Consider the following 13,329-nt stretch of genomic DNA (forward strand, 5'->3'; position numbering starts at 1 on the left):
GCCCATAGCGTGCGCCTGGCTCGAGGGGACCTCTGCGCGCTGGCCGAACGCCTGGACATTGTGGCTGGCTGCCGCCTGTTGCCGGACATCCGCGGAGTGCCGGGAACCGAGCCTGCGCAAGACTTGGGGCCGCGAGCCTGCCTATGACTCCTCCCCTACCTGACTCTGCCACTTGGGGGTAGCCTTGCTGCTTCTGGGACCTAGCTCTGTTACCCCCAGCTCCTATCTTGCTGTCACCTATGGAGCTAACCCCACTTCTTGGATAATACTGTGTGTTGGGTAAAGTTCACCCTCTGCTATGGAAACCAGCCCTCCACTACCCTACATGTGCTTCCTTCAAGTGGTCTTGACTCTGTATGTGGCAATGGGGCCTGACTCTGACCCTTGGTAAATAAGCGCTCTTCCATCTGTTTGCACCCAGAGGCTTACCCTGCACATTTCCCTGTGTGCTGTCTTTCTGAGTTTGGTTTTCTGATCACAGGGGCTTCTTCTAGTTCTTACTACAGGAACCGCTGGCTGGGACTCTCCTTCACTCCTTTGGCTACCCTTCTGGTCCTAGCTCCACTTCCAGAACTTTCTCCCTTAGGGTGGGTTCTTTTTCTGTTCCCCTGGTTCCATCTTTTCTTTTGGTTCTTACTCTGCCTCTCCAAACTCCTCCTCCTTGGACTTAGCTCCACTCTCTCAGCCCAGGGCAAAAGGATGCCCCTTCCTGACCCAAAGGGATCCTTCTCTAGGCCAAGGTGATGTTCTTTGTCAATGCTCTAGGCCAGTGGTTCTCAACCTGTGGGTTGCGACCCACATGAAATGTATTAAAGGGTCGTGGCATTAGGAAGGTTGAGAACCACTGCTCTAGGCCAAGGTGTTGCCCTTTCCTAACTCCGCAGACCTAAAGTGACAACCTTCAAGGCACTTAGGGCCAAAATTTAGCCTCTCTCTGGTGCTTTGGTCTCAGACTGATACCACTTACAGGTAAGAAGGACACGCTCCTATTTCAATATCTTAGCTCCTCGATCCTAAAAGCCTAGGGTTTCTGACTTAGGGGCTGGGGGTTGCATCCTTTTTCTATTTTTTCTCAGTTGTTCCTTTCTGTGGTCCCAGCTCTAGTTTCTCAGCCACATTCATATTCACTCCCCTCTCCCCAGCCTTGTATTTCTACACCCCTATCCCAACCTAACACCGAGCCCTGAGGATCCAGTATGGAGAAATGAGGAGAAGTTCTCCTTGGCAGCCTCATTAAAATCCTAAACATTTAGCTCTGTGGTCACTTCCCTTTCTCTCCTCATCTACACTAGGGATGGTTTGGTTGGTGAATTCTCTGTAAGGAAGGCCCTGAGTCCTCCATGCCTGGCCTGTCGAAGGTGAAGCCACAGTCAGAAAATCAGAACCCCTAGATTTTTGCCCTGGTCTGTATTTTTTTTATATTTCTTTAGTTCAACACGTGGCTTGGGGTACCTGGCCTGTGCTGGGTACTAGGGCTACAGAAGCCAATCTCTGCCCTCACAGAGCTCACAAGCCAGTGGGGGAGACAGTAATAAAATTTTCTCATAATCACAATTGGTAGTATAGATATAATTGTCCTGATACTGTGATTAGAGCCATGAAGAAGTACAGAAGCTTTATGAAGGTGTAACTGGGGTCTGTCTCACCTTGGCTGGGGAGGGAAGGGTTGGGTGGCTTCTCAGGGGAGGTGATGAGTGATGTAGGAGCTGAGCCAGAAGGGTGTAAATAGGTGAAATGGGAGTGGGCTGTAGAAGAGTTGCAAGCAGAGAGAAAATATATGCAAAGGCCCTGAGTCAGAGCATGACCTATTTCAGTAATATAAAGTGACTTATGCTCTGCCTGGAGCAGAAGGAGCAGTGGAGGGGGGAGGTGATGTAGGACTAGCAGAGGCCCAATGAAGGAGGGCTTGTAAGCCAGGTGAAGATTCTTAGGTGAGAAGTAATTTGGGGGAAAAAAGAAAAAAATCCTTCTTAGTCTTTATTGAGCAAGCAGTAAGTGGAGAATGACGTCATTAGATGTGTGTTTTGTGAGGGAGATGCTAAAACTGGCGCTTCTGCAATGTGGTTGTCTCTGAAAAATATGCAGAAATACTAATTCAAAAATCAACACTCATTCTTTTCAATGTATAGCTGAGTTAAGGAGAGACCATGGGAAACCTCCTGGGCTAAACCTGCAGAGATAGCTTCAGTTAGTTGCCCTGACAGTATTTGCCAGTACAGACACACAGGGCCTTGGGGTTTTCACAGCTGATCAGACTGTTTGGAAAGAAACCAGTCTCTGCATAAAACTTGGTCCTTTGGAAATTGACACTTTCAATGAAAGAATTTGGCAGGAAAAAGTCTAGTTGCTGCCAGAGAGCTATGGCTGGGAAATTTACCCATCTCAGACTGGGTTCAGAGTGGGGGAGGTCTCCCTGGAGAATTAACCACAGGCCTGCCTTCAGGCTTTCTGATGGGGGTTTGGATTTGCCCCTACAGAATGATTCTGGAAAGTCCAAGCATAGAAATGAAGTGAGGGCAGGCTTTGGCTAAAACAAGGAAATACAAGTTCGACTCAGGCCACGTAGAATTATAGCAGATTAAGGCCAGGTGCAGCGGTGGGAGGTGCTTGCAATCCTAGCACTTTAGGACACTGAGTCCAGAGGATCACTTGAGGCTAGGAGTTCAAGACCAGCCTGGGCAACATAACGGGACCTTGCCTCTACAAAAATTAGAAAAGTCAGCCAGGTTGGGGACTACACCTGTAGTCCCAGCTACTTAGAAGGCTGAGGCAGGAGGATTGCTTTGCTTGAGCCCAGGATGCTACTGCACTCCAGCCTGGGTGGCAGAGCAAGATCCTGTCTCAAAAAAGTTAAAAATTGGCTCAGCGCCTGTGGCTCAAGTGGCTAAGGTGCCAGCCACATACACCTAAGGTGGTGGGTTTGAATCCAGCCTGGGCCCACCAAACAACAGTAATGATGGCTATAACAACAAAAAAAAAATAACCAGGCATTGTGGTGGGTGCCTGTGGTCCCAGAAACTTGGGAGGCAGAGGCAGGAGACTCACTTGAGCCCAGGAGTTGGAAGTTGCTGTGAGCTATACCATGGCACTCTACCCAGGGGGGCAACTTGAGGCTCTGTTTTAAAAAAAAAAAATTATGGATGATACCTGTCCCTCAGTGGGTAGGACACCAGCCCCATATGCTGAGGGTGGCAGGTTTGAACCCAGCCCCGTCCAAACTGCAACAAAAAAATAGCTGGGCATTGTGGCGGGTGCCTATGGTCCCAGGAGGCTGTGGCAAGAGAATCGCCTAAGCCCAGGAGTTGGAGGTTGCTGTGAGCTGTGAAGCCATGGCACTCTACAAAGGGTGATAAAGTGAGACTCTGTCTCTAAAAAAAAACAATTACAGCAGATTAAGAGCAACTGAATTTAAGCTCACAATCTAAAACTAAAAAGCACACAAGAGGATAAGGTGATTAACAAACATGGCCTGTTGTTGGTTCCCTTCCTTCAGTTTAACCTTGGAGTAAAACCTTCAGTAAAATCCAAACTTGGAGAGATGGTGGAAGAGAGAAAGAAGCCAGGTCTGAGGAGTAACATCAAATGTTGAGAAGTCCCTGAGGATACAGAGGTGAACTGACAGGATTCTGAGTCCTGTTGCCTTGTAACAAATGAACCAAACCTTAGTAGCATAAAGCAGCTTCAGTATGCCCATAGTTTGTGGGATAGAAATTCCAGCAGAACTCTGCAAAAGGATTTTTTTTTTTAAGACAGTGTCACTTTGTCACCCTTGGTAGAGTGCCGTGGTGTCACAGCTAACAGCAACCTCAAACTCTCTGGTGTTAAATGAGTCTCTTGCCTCAGCCTCCCAAGTAGCTGGGACCACAAGTGCCCGCTACAGTGCCTGGCTAGTTTTTCTGTTTTATTAGAGATGGGGTCTCACTTTGTCAGGCTGGTCTTCAACTCCCTGAGCTTAGGGATCTACCCACCTCAGCCTCCCAGAGTCTAAGATTATAGGAATAAGCCATAGTGCCCAGCCAGCTGAAGGATTCTTTTGCTCCTAGGATGGAGAAATGGAGAAGATTCAGTAAAACCCAATTTAGAGCTGGGCACGATGGCTTATGCCTGTAATCCCAGCTCTCTGGGAGGTCCAGGCAGTCGGATTGCTTGAGCTCATGAATTTGAGACCAGCCTGAGCAAGAGCGAGACCCCATTTCTAAACAATAGCCAGGCATTGTAGCAGGCACCTGTAGTCCCAGCTACCCAGGAGGCTGAGGTAAGAGAATCGCATAAGCCCAAGAGTTTGAGGTTGCTGTGAGCTGTGATACCACAGTGCTCTACTGAGAGTGACATAGTGAGACTCTGTCTCAAAAAAAAAAAAAAAAGCAGCAGCCATTCATATCCCTGGTAATGAAAGGAGCAGGCCAGCCAGTATCCCCTCCCTCCTAAACATTTTGTCCTCCTCCCCCTTGATCTTTGACCTATCTTCTCAATGACAGGAGAGCCACAGGTGCTTGTTGCTTTGTAGTGAACAGACTCTTGAAGGCCAGGGTGTTATGGTATTAAATTGTGGCCCAAAAAAATTCTTATTAAAAGTCCAAACCCCAGTGCCTCAGAATGTTTAGTTTCTGTTTGTTCAGGCTTTTGTTTTTTCTTTAAAAGACATAGTCTCACTTTGTCACCCTTGGTAGAGTGCTGTGGCATCACAGCAACCTCAGGCTCTTGGGCTTAGGTGATTCTCTTGCCTCAGCCTCCTGAGTAGCTGAGACTACAGGCACATGCCACAATGCCCGGCTATTTTTTTGTTGCAGTTTGGCTGGGGCCAGGTTTGAATCCACCACCCTTGGTACATGGGGCCAGCACCCTACTCACTGAGCCACAGACGCCACCCTGGTTTGTTTTTTTTTTTTTTTTTTTTTTGAGACAGAGTCTCACTATATTGCTGTGGCTAGAGTACTGTGGCGTCACAGCTCACAGCAACCTCAAACTCTTGGGCTTATGCAATTCTCTTGTCTTGGCCTCCCAAGTAGCTGAGACTATAGGCACCTGCCACAATGCCCAGCTATTTTTTGGTTGCAGTTGTCGTTGTTTATCTGGCCTGGGCTGGGTTTGAACCTGCCAGCCTCAGTGTATGTGGCCAGCACCCGTAGCTCAGTGGGTAGGGGGCCACCAGTTTTGTTTGTTTTTATTTTGAGACAGAGTCTCACTCTGGGGACCTGACTAGAGTGCAGTGGCATCATAGCTCACCTCAAGTTCTTGGACTTAAGCGATCCTCTTGCCTCAGTTTTTCTATTTTTAGTAGAGATGGGGTCTTGCTATTGCTTAGGCTGGTCTCAAACTCCTGAGCTCAAGCAGTCTACTTGCCTTAGCCTCCTTGAGTGCTGCAATTACAGGAGGCAAAAATGTTAATTTATTTAAAAATAAGGTCATGGCTGGGTACAGTGGCTTATATCTGTAATCCTAGCACTCTGGAAGGCCAAGACAGGTGGATTGCTTGAGCTCGGGAGTTTAGAGATCAGCCTGAGCAAGAGTGAGACCACGTCTCTACTAAAAATAGAAAAATTATTTAGGCCTCATGGAGGGTGCTTGTAGTCCCAACTGCTTGGGAGCCTTGAGACAGGATTGCTTGAACCCAAGAATTTGAGGTTGCCATGAGCTATGATGGATGACACCATGGCACTCTAACCTAGGCAACAGAGTGAGACTCTAGTCTCAAAAAAAAAAAAAAGTAATAATACAAACGTCATTCCCACTTGATATTTAAAATTACCTTTTAAAGCCAGGTGTTATGTGGGCTCTAGACTGATGTCAAGTAGTAGCAATGAACAGTGTTCTTTGCTACAAACCAAAGAACAAGTAGCAGTGTTCTTTCTGCAAACCAATGAGGACAAACAACTCTTGTAATCACCCCCCTGTCCTGATCTGTCCATATATATATATATTTTTGAGACAGAGTCTCACTCTGTCACCCTGAATAGAGTGCTGTGGCGTGATAGCTCATAGCAACCTTAAACTCTCAGGCTCAAGTGATTCTCTTGCCTCAGCCCCCAAGTAGCTGGGACTATAGGTACCTGCCACAAGGCCCAGCTAGATTTAGTGACAGGGTCTAGCTCTTTTATTTTTTTTGCAGTTTTGGGCCGGGGCTGGGTTTGAACCTGCCACCTCTGGCATATGGGGCTGGCGCCCTACTCCTTTGAGCCACAGACGCCACCCTTTATTATTATTTTTTTTTTTTTTGAGACAGAGCCTCAAGCTGTCCCCCTGGGTAGAGTGCCATGGCTTCACAGCTCACAGCAACTTCAAACTCCTGGACTCAAGAGATTCTCTTGCTTCCACCTCCCAAGTAGCTGGGACCACAGGCCCCCGCCACAATGCCCAGCTATTTTTTGGTTGCAGCCATCATTGTTGTTTGGCGGGTCTGGGCTAGATTCAAACTCGCCACCTTAGGTGTATGTGGTTGGTGCCTTAGCCACTTGAGCCACAGGCGCCAAGCCTTTTTTTTAAGAGACGGAGTCTCACTTTGTCACCTTTGGTAGAGTGCCATGGCGTCCCAGCTCACAGCAACCTCCGGCTCTTGGGCTTAGGCAATTCTCTTGCCTCAGCCTCCCGAGTAGCTGGAACTACAGGTGCCTGCCAAAACGCCCCGCTATTTTTTTGTTGCAATTTGGCCGGGGCCGGGTTTGAACAGGCCACCCTCAGTATATGGGACTGGCACCCTACTCACTGAGCCACAGGTGCTGCCCCAGGATCTCGTTCTTGCAAAGGCTAGTTTGAAACTCCTGAGCTCAGGCAATCTACCCACCTTGCCCCCCACCTTTTTTAATTTTTGGTAGAGACGGGGTCTCACTCTTGCTTAGGCTAGTCTCAAACTCCTAAGTGCAAGCAATCCACCCACCTTGGCCTTCCAGAGTGCTAGGATTACAGGCATGAGCCACTGCACCTGGCTGTCCATATTTCTTTAAAAACTTGAACTTGTTCTCCAAAACACTTCCTGAGGCATCTTGGAAGGATGTCTGGGACTACAGTCCACAAAGTTGGCCCAGATAAATATGGTTCAGCCTCTTCCTTTTAGGTCAACACCTCCTGCTTCTCAGGGCTCTGTAATCCAATCTGTCAGCTCCAGACCTGCCTATCTGGTGCCTGCAAATGTAAGCAGGACCCCACCACAGAGAATTCACGTACCCTGGACAGCAGCAGATTTTTAAAAATTTCAAAGCCCAACTTTGAGAAGATTCTGCCAAATATGAAGAGGAAGAGGAGTTAGAATGATTAGGCTGCTGACAGCCCCATTCATAGAAATCTTTACTGGCTACTGAGAGGCACTCTTCATACTGTAGTCATCAGCATGGCCTGGAGGGGGAACCAGTGGCCACAATTTCTCCCAGAGAATCCTACAAATGACCAAGAAATGGATCACATAAAGGCAGATATTTGGGGCCTGTGAGGGGAAATAACTGAGGTCTTTCTCCCTAAGGTGGAATTGGTCTAAGCTTGAATTCTGCATTCAGAAGGACGGTAAACAGCCTAAGGCCTTTGTGGACCCCTTATATAAGATTTCCCAAGGTACAGTACATTAACCCAGACAGCCTAATGGGGATGTCCAACCTGCAGCCCATAGGCCACATGCTGATTTTGTGAGGACCATATTTTTGCTTATCTAAGTGGTATCAGATATCACAAAAAGTATGCAGGAACCTTTTTTGTTTGCAAATTGGTGTGTGTATTTAATGTGTGACCCAAGACAAAACTTATTTTTCCAATGTGTGGCAAAGAAAAAGAAAGGTTGGACATCCATACCTTATAAAGGATCTCTTAGAAATCTTATTTTTTTTTTTGGTCAGGGCTGGGTGTGAACCCACCACCTTTGGCACATGGAGCCAGCGCCCTACTCCTTTGAGCCACAGGTACCACCCCACATAGACGTCTTTTAATTGCTGCCTTGAAAATCCTCTCCCTGATACATGGGTCATTACAAAAGTTTTGAGATACACAAAAAATCAAGAAATATAACATCTATATTATCACATTAACCTAGGTCCTCTGAGGAAAAAATCCACACAGATGGAAACAAATGAAGCCCTTTCAGCAATACCAATAAGCCAAGCAGTTGAAACTTGTGCCAGTGAATTGGAAAAGACACTGTCAACTGTGTTTCTTAGAAGTGAAACAATGGACTATAACATAGTCTGTCTCAAAATTTTCATAGTGACTTGCAGATAAAGAGGCAAATCCAAAATAGTGTCATGAACTGGACAGGTCAGTCTGAGCATCATTATAGAAGCAGTTGCAGAATTCTTTGAAACATCTTGCAGAGAAAAAGAATTAAAATCAACGGTAGTGTATTTGCTTTGCCAATTTCATACTTGCAAAAACAAAGGCAGGACTCTGAGGAAACTTCAAAACCCACTATTAAAAAAACAATTGTCCTACATGCAAGAGAAAGGAAAGCTTATATAATAATGTCCTGGCTCAGCGCCCATAGCACAGTGGTTACAGCGCCAGCCACATACATTGAAGTCGGCAAGTTCAAAACCAGCCTGAGCCAGCTAAAACAACAATGACAACTGCAATAAAAAATAGCCTGGCGTTGTGGAGTATGCCTGTAGTCTCAGCTACTTGGGAGGCTGAGGCAAGAGAATCACTTTAAGCCCAAGAGTTTGAGGTTGCTGTGAGCTGTGATGCCACAGCACTCTACCGAGAGTGACATAGTGGGACTCTGTTTCAAAAAAAAACAAAACAAAACAATGTCCCTAGAACTTAGAACCCACAGGAAGTCCATTTTTCCCCTTCTGTGGGAGTGTACCTCATCCACTGATGGGGTCAAGGGTTCCCCAGTTCCACCCCAGGCCCTACTGATAAACTTACACTAAGGATTGGGTACTGGACTTCTTAATTGACACTGGCAAGAATTTCTTAATCATCTATCCACTGAAAGGATTCATCTTTACCTCTCACCTCAGATTCTACTCAACCTGTTGGAGTCTTTGGGTAACCTATTTCATTGCCCCTACTTTAGGCCATCCCAATATCCTGATGTCATTAGTAGGCTGTCTTTTTTTGTTTGTTTGTTTGAGATAGCATTTTGCTGTGTCACCCTGGGTAGAGTGCTGTGGCATCATCATAGCTCACAACAACCTCAAACTCTTGGACTCAAGCAGTCCTCTTGCCTCAGCCTCACAGGTAGCTGGGACTACAGGTGTCTGCCACAATGCCCAGCTACTTTTAGAGATGAGGTCTTGCTCTTCCTCAGGCTGGTCTTGAACTCCTGAGCTCAGGTAATCCACCCACCTGAGCCTCCCAGAGTGCTAGGATTACAGGCATGAGTCACGAGGCCCTGCCCTTTCACCTGAATTTCTGCTGACATGCTCGTTTACAGTCACTGACCTCTGCTCAGTTTTCTTTTGGAACTTGTTATGCCCCGATTTACAGTTACTCTAGACATTTCTGTTTAGAAGGAAACAGTGAACCTGGACTGACACAGCTCAGGGTTCCTGCATAGCCCTTCAACATTTGCCCAAGTCTTTTTTTCTTTTCTTTTTCTTTTTTTTTTTTGAGACGGAGCCTCAAGCTATCCCCCTGGGTAGAATGCCATGGCATCACAGCTCACAGCAACCTCCAACTCCTGGGCTCAAGCGAGTCTCCTGCCTCAGCCTCCCAAGTAGCTGGGACTACAGGCGCCCGCCACAATGCCTGGCCATTTTTTTGGTTGCAGCCATCATTGTTGTTTGGCGGGCCCGGGCTGGGGATTCGAACCCGCCACCTTAGGTGTATGTGGCTGGCGCCTTAGCCACTTGAGCCACAGGCGCCGAGCCATTGCCCAAGTCTTAAAAGCTGACTTTGACTCTGTAGCCTTCACCCAAGGGCTCCACTTTCCCCTCTATGTTGATGACCATCGCTCTGTAGCCAGACTAGGCAGGGTACTCTCACAGACTCCTTGTTCTCCTAAAGGCCTGACCAAGGCCATGAAGGCTCGGAATCTAAACTTCATGGCAAGACGCCTCCTTAAACAAACAAACAATATTTATGCTGTATACCACCACCAATCCTCAGGTCAAATGGAAGGTAAAAATTTAGAAATAAAACAAGTTTTAGGAAAAGTTTGCCATGAAACTGGACCTAAATGGCCAGAAGCATTACCCGTGGCCCTTATAAAAATCCAGAATGCTTCAAATAGGAAACATGGATTACCCCACTTTGAGTGCCCTGTGCCTACTGACAGCTCTAAACCTTCCATTCCTGAATTGAATGGACATTTAGGTGAGTCGTGGGTGAGTTATGAATCATTATGTTGTGAGTGAAAAATTCGATACTAAGACTAGCTATATATAGGAACTAACTAGTATACTTGGAGCATATCACCAACAAGTAGATGAGGCATGGCCTCTGCCAACCAGGAAGGCTTGTCATCCCTCTCAGCCAGGAGGTCTTGGGCACATCAAAAGTTTTTAGAAGAAAACACATCCTGTCACCTCTATGAGAAGGACCTTAGGAAGTGCTGCTGATCACCTGTGATGCCATCAAAATAAAAGAGAACTCTTCTGGATTCACATGAGCTATGCCAAACCAGACCAAGGGCAGTGTTTTCAGGACAATTAAGAGATCATCCCTACAGGTGGTCCTCAACCTAAGGATTTCCAGGATCAATTCCAAGTCCCTGGAAATGGATGCACCAAAGATAACAGCTTTTCCCAAGATCCTGGATCTAGAGACTTAATTTCCCCAAATTTCTTCCCCTTTTAAGACTTTCTACTTCAAAAACCCAAAAAACTCTCTTTTAACTGAGGTTCTCCCTTCTTTTCCTTCACTTATTGGCCATTTATTGAAAGATTGACTGGAGATTGGTTATCTGGATCTGTCCTGTCCTCCCTCTCATCCTTTACCATAGGCTCTCCCTCTTATTAACCCTCATTGTTTTCTCAGCAGGTCAAGTGCAGACCCAACAAGCCCTTGCACCAGTTTTTTAAATCCTGGTTATGATTACCAATCATCTGATTGCAGTTATGGCAACAACTAGATCATGCAAAATAATCTGAGTTAATTTTTATTCCTGCCTATGTGAGCACCTAATTGACTCCAGAAAACGGATGGATGACAGGGCATGGCATCCACAACCAACAACACAATGTTATTCTACCGTAGAGCAGTTAATGGGACACAGGAAAACCTCTGTGGGAATGCAAGGACTATCCTTTGCTCAAGTAAAGTCATTAGAAGGGAATGTTCTACATTGAAAACAGGCCTGGTGCTGGACCCTTCCTAGGCAGTAGGCCAAGGTGATATTGCAGTCATACCCTGCAGCTTGATTCCACAGGCAGCATCCTCAAGCCTCTCACGAAGGTCACAGATGGTCCTGGCACTGACTCTCCTGGTATAAACACTTGCCAAATCCCCAGATGTAACAGCTGCCTCCCAAGCTTGCCCTGTGCAAACCGAGGTAGCTCAACTGCTCCCCTAACTGAGCTCCCAAAACCCAAAGATTATATATGGGTAAACTGAAAATCTGGACTAATTTGATCAGGTGATGTAACTAAGTCTTATAGCTGCCAAAGCCAAATTACTGGCCTCCATGTCAGACATTTCACAGGCCTCTCTGCTCCCACAGACTGACAGGGACACATGGAAGCTGGAGATGTCCAGATGTCAACACGACAGGCCTTGAGACACAGCAGACTCCAACCTGGGTCGGATTTGTGACATGAATTTTGCAAGGGACATAAACATTCAAACCATAACACCTTCTGTTTCTTAAAAGGAGATGAAATTCCCACGTGAAAGATGCCCGCCCTGTACCAGAAGGAAAGGATCATTCTTATCATTACGAATGGGAAGTTGAGGCCCAAAGAAATTTGTACAAACAAACCTTGTGAAACCACCCTTATCTTTCTAGTCACTTCCCTACCCAATTAACTGCTCTAGCCCAAGCCTCTTTGCCTTGTCACATGTCCATAATTTACTGCTCTTTGTCCAATTCAGTATATAAGTGTTCAACTCTGTGCCTTTGTCTTTAGTTTCCTTATGGAGGCTCCCATGCCACGTAAAACCCACATTAAAAAACCCGAGTATGCTTTTCTCCTGTTAATCTCTAATAAGTCAATTTTTTTTTATACCCTGAGTGACACCCTTTCACCCTGTGGTGTCACAGCTCACAGCAATCTCCAACTCCTGGGCTCAAATGATTCTCTTGCCTTAGCCTCTGTAGTAGTTGTGATTACAGGCAGCTGCCACAATGCCTTGCTAGTTTTTCTGGTTTTGGTAGAGATAGGGGTCTTGCTCTTACTCAGGGTGGTCTTAAACTCCTGAGCTCAAGCAATTTGTCAGCCTCAGCCTCCCAGACTCTGTTAAGTCAATTTGGTGCTCAGGCTCAGTATTCTAAAAAGAAAAAAAAAATCTAAGAGGGCTAAGGCAAAATTTTGCCTCCCCTCCAGTGGCATATTTTGGTCTACTGCATTGTTCTCTGTTCCATGGTGAACAAATCCATGCAAACTACTCACTAAGGCTGAGGGAGCTGAGTGGCCAAAGAGGTCAACAAACCCAGTTGCTCACAAAGATACTTTTAGGGCCAGGTGTGGTGGTTCATACCTGTAATCCTAGCACGCTGGGAGGACAAGGCAGATAAATTGCTTGAACTCAGGAGTTTGAGACCAGCCTGAGCAAGAGTGAGATCCCCATCTCTGACAATAGCTGGGCATTGTTGTGGGCGCCTGTAGTCTCAGCTACTCAGGAGGCTGAGACAGATCACTTGAGCACAGGAGTCTGATGTTGCGAGGCTGATGCCACAGCACTTCAGCCTGGGCAAGAGAGTGAGAGTGTGTCTACAAAAAAAAAGTTGAGTTAATGGCTGGGGAGAAAAGATTTGAGTTAATAGCTAATGGTTAAGAGATTTGCAGGAGAGAAAAACATAGATTAGAACAAAGATAAAGAAGAAAAGATGCTTCCCCACATGTTCAAATCCTAGGACTAGTTTAGAGGTTCAACATTTACTTGATGAAGGGTGTTTTATCTGCTCTTTTCTTTTTTTCTTCTCTCTCCCTCCCTTCCTTCCTTCCTTCCTCCCTCACTCCCTCCTTCCCTCCCTCTCTTTCTTTCTTTCTTTTTTGAGATAGTCTTACTTCGTCACCCTAGTAGCATAAGGGGGCATCAGAGCTCACAATAACCTCAAACTCTTAGGCTCAAGGGATCCTCTTGCCTCAGCCTCCTGAGTAGCTGGGACAACAGGTGCCTAACACCATGCCTGGCTAGTTTTTTTAGAGACAGGGTCTCACTCTTGCTCAGACTGGCCTTGAACTCTTAGATTCAAGTAATCTACCCACCTCAGCTTCCCAGAGTGCTAGGATTACAGGCATGAGCCAC

General features: G+C 46.4%; 1 protein-coding gene across 1 annotated transcript in view; it reads left to right on the forward strand.

The window, feature by feature from the left end:
• Window positions 1-1,554, forward strand: part of BLOC1S3 (biogenesis of lysosomal organelles complex 1 subunit 3) — a 2,572-nt gene extending 1,018 nt beyond the window's left edge. The window contains 1 exon segment of the mRNA XM_023518939.1: window positions 1-1,554. This exon segment is cut by the window's left edge and continues 114 nt beyond it. Coding sequence (XP_023374707.1) covers window positions 1-147 — 147 coding nt within the window. The 3' untranslated portion in view covers window positions 148-1,554.
• Window positions 1,555-13,329: the final 11,775 nt, after the last annotated feature.

Source organism: Otolemur garnettii, unplaced genomic scaffold (assembly GCF_000181295.1).
Source record: "Otolemur garnettii isolate 467f Iridium unplaced genomic scaffold, OtoGar3 scaffold00152, whole genome shotgun sequence".
Taxonomy (NCBI): Eukaryota; Metazoa; Chordata; class Mammalia; order Primates; family Galagidae; genus Otolemur; species Otolemur garnettii.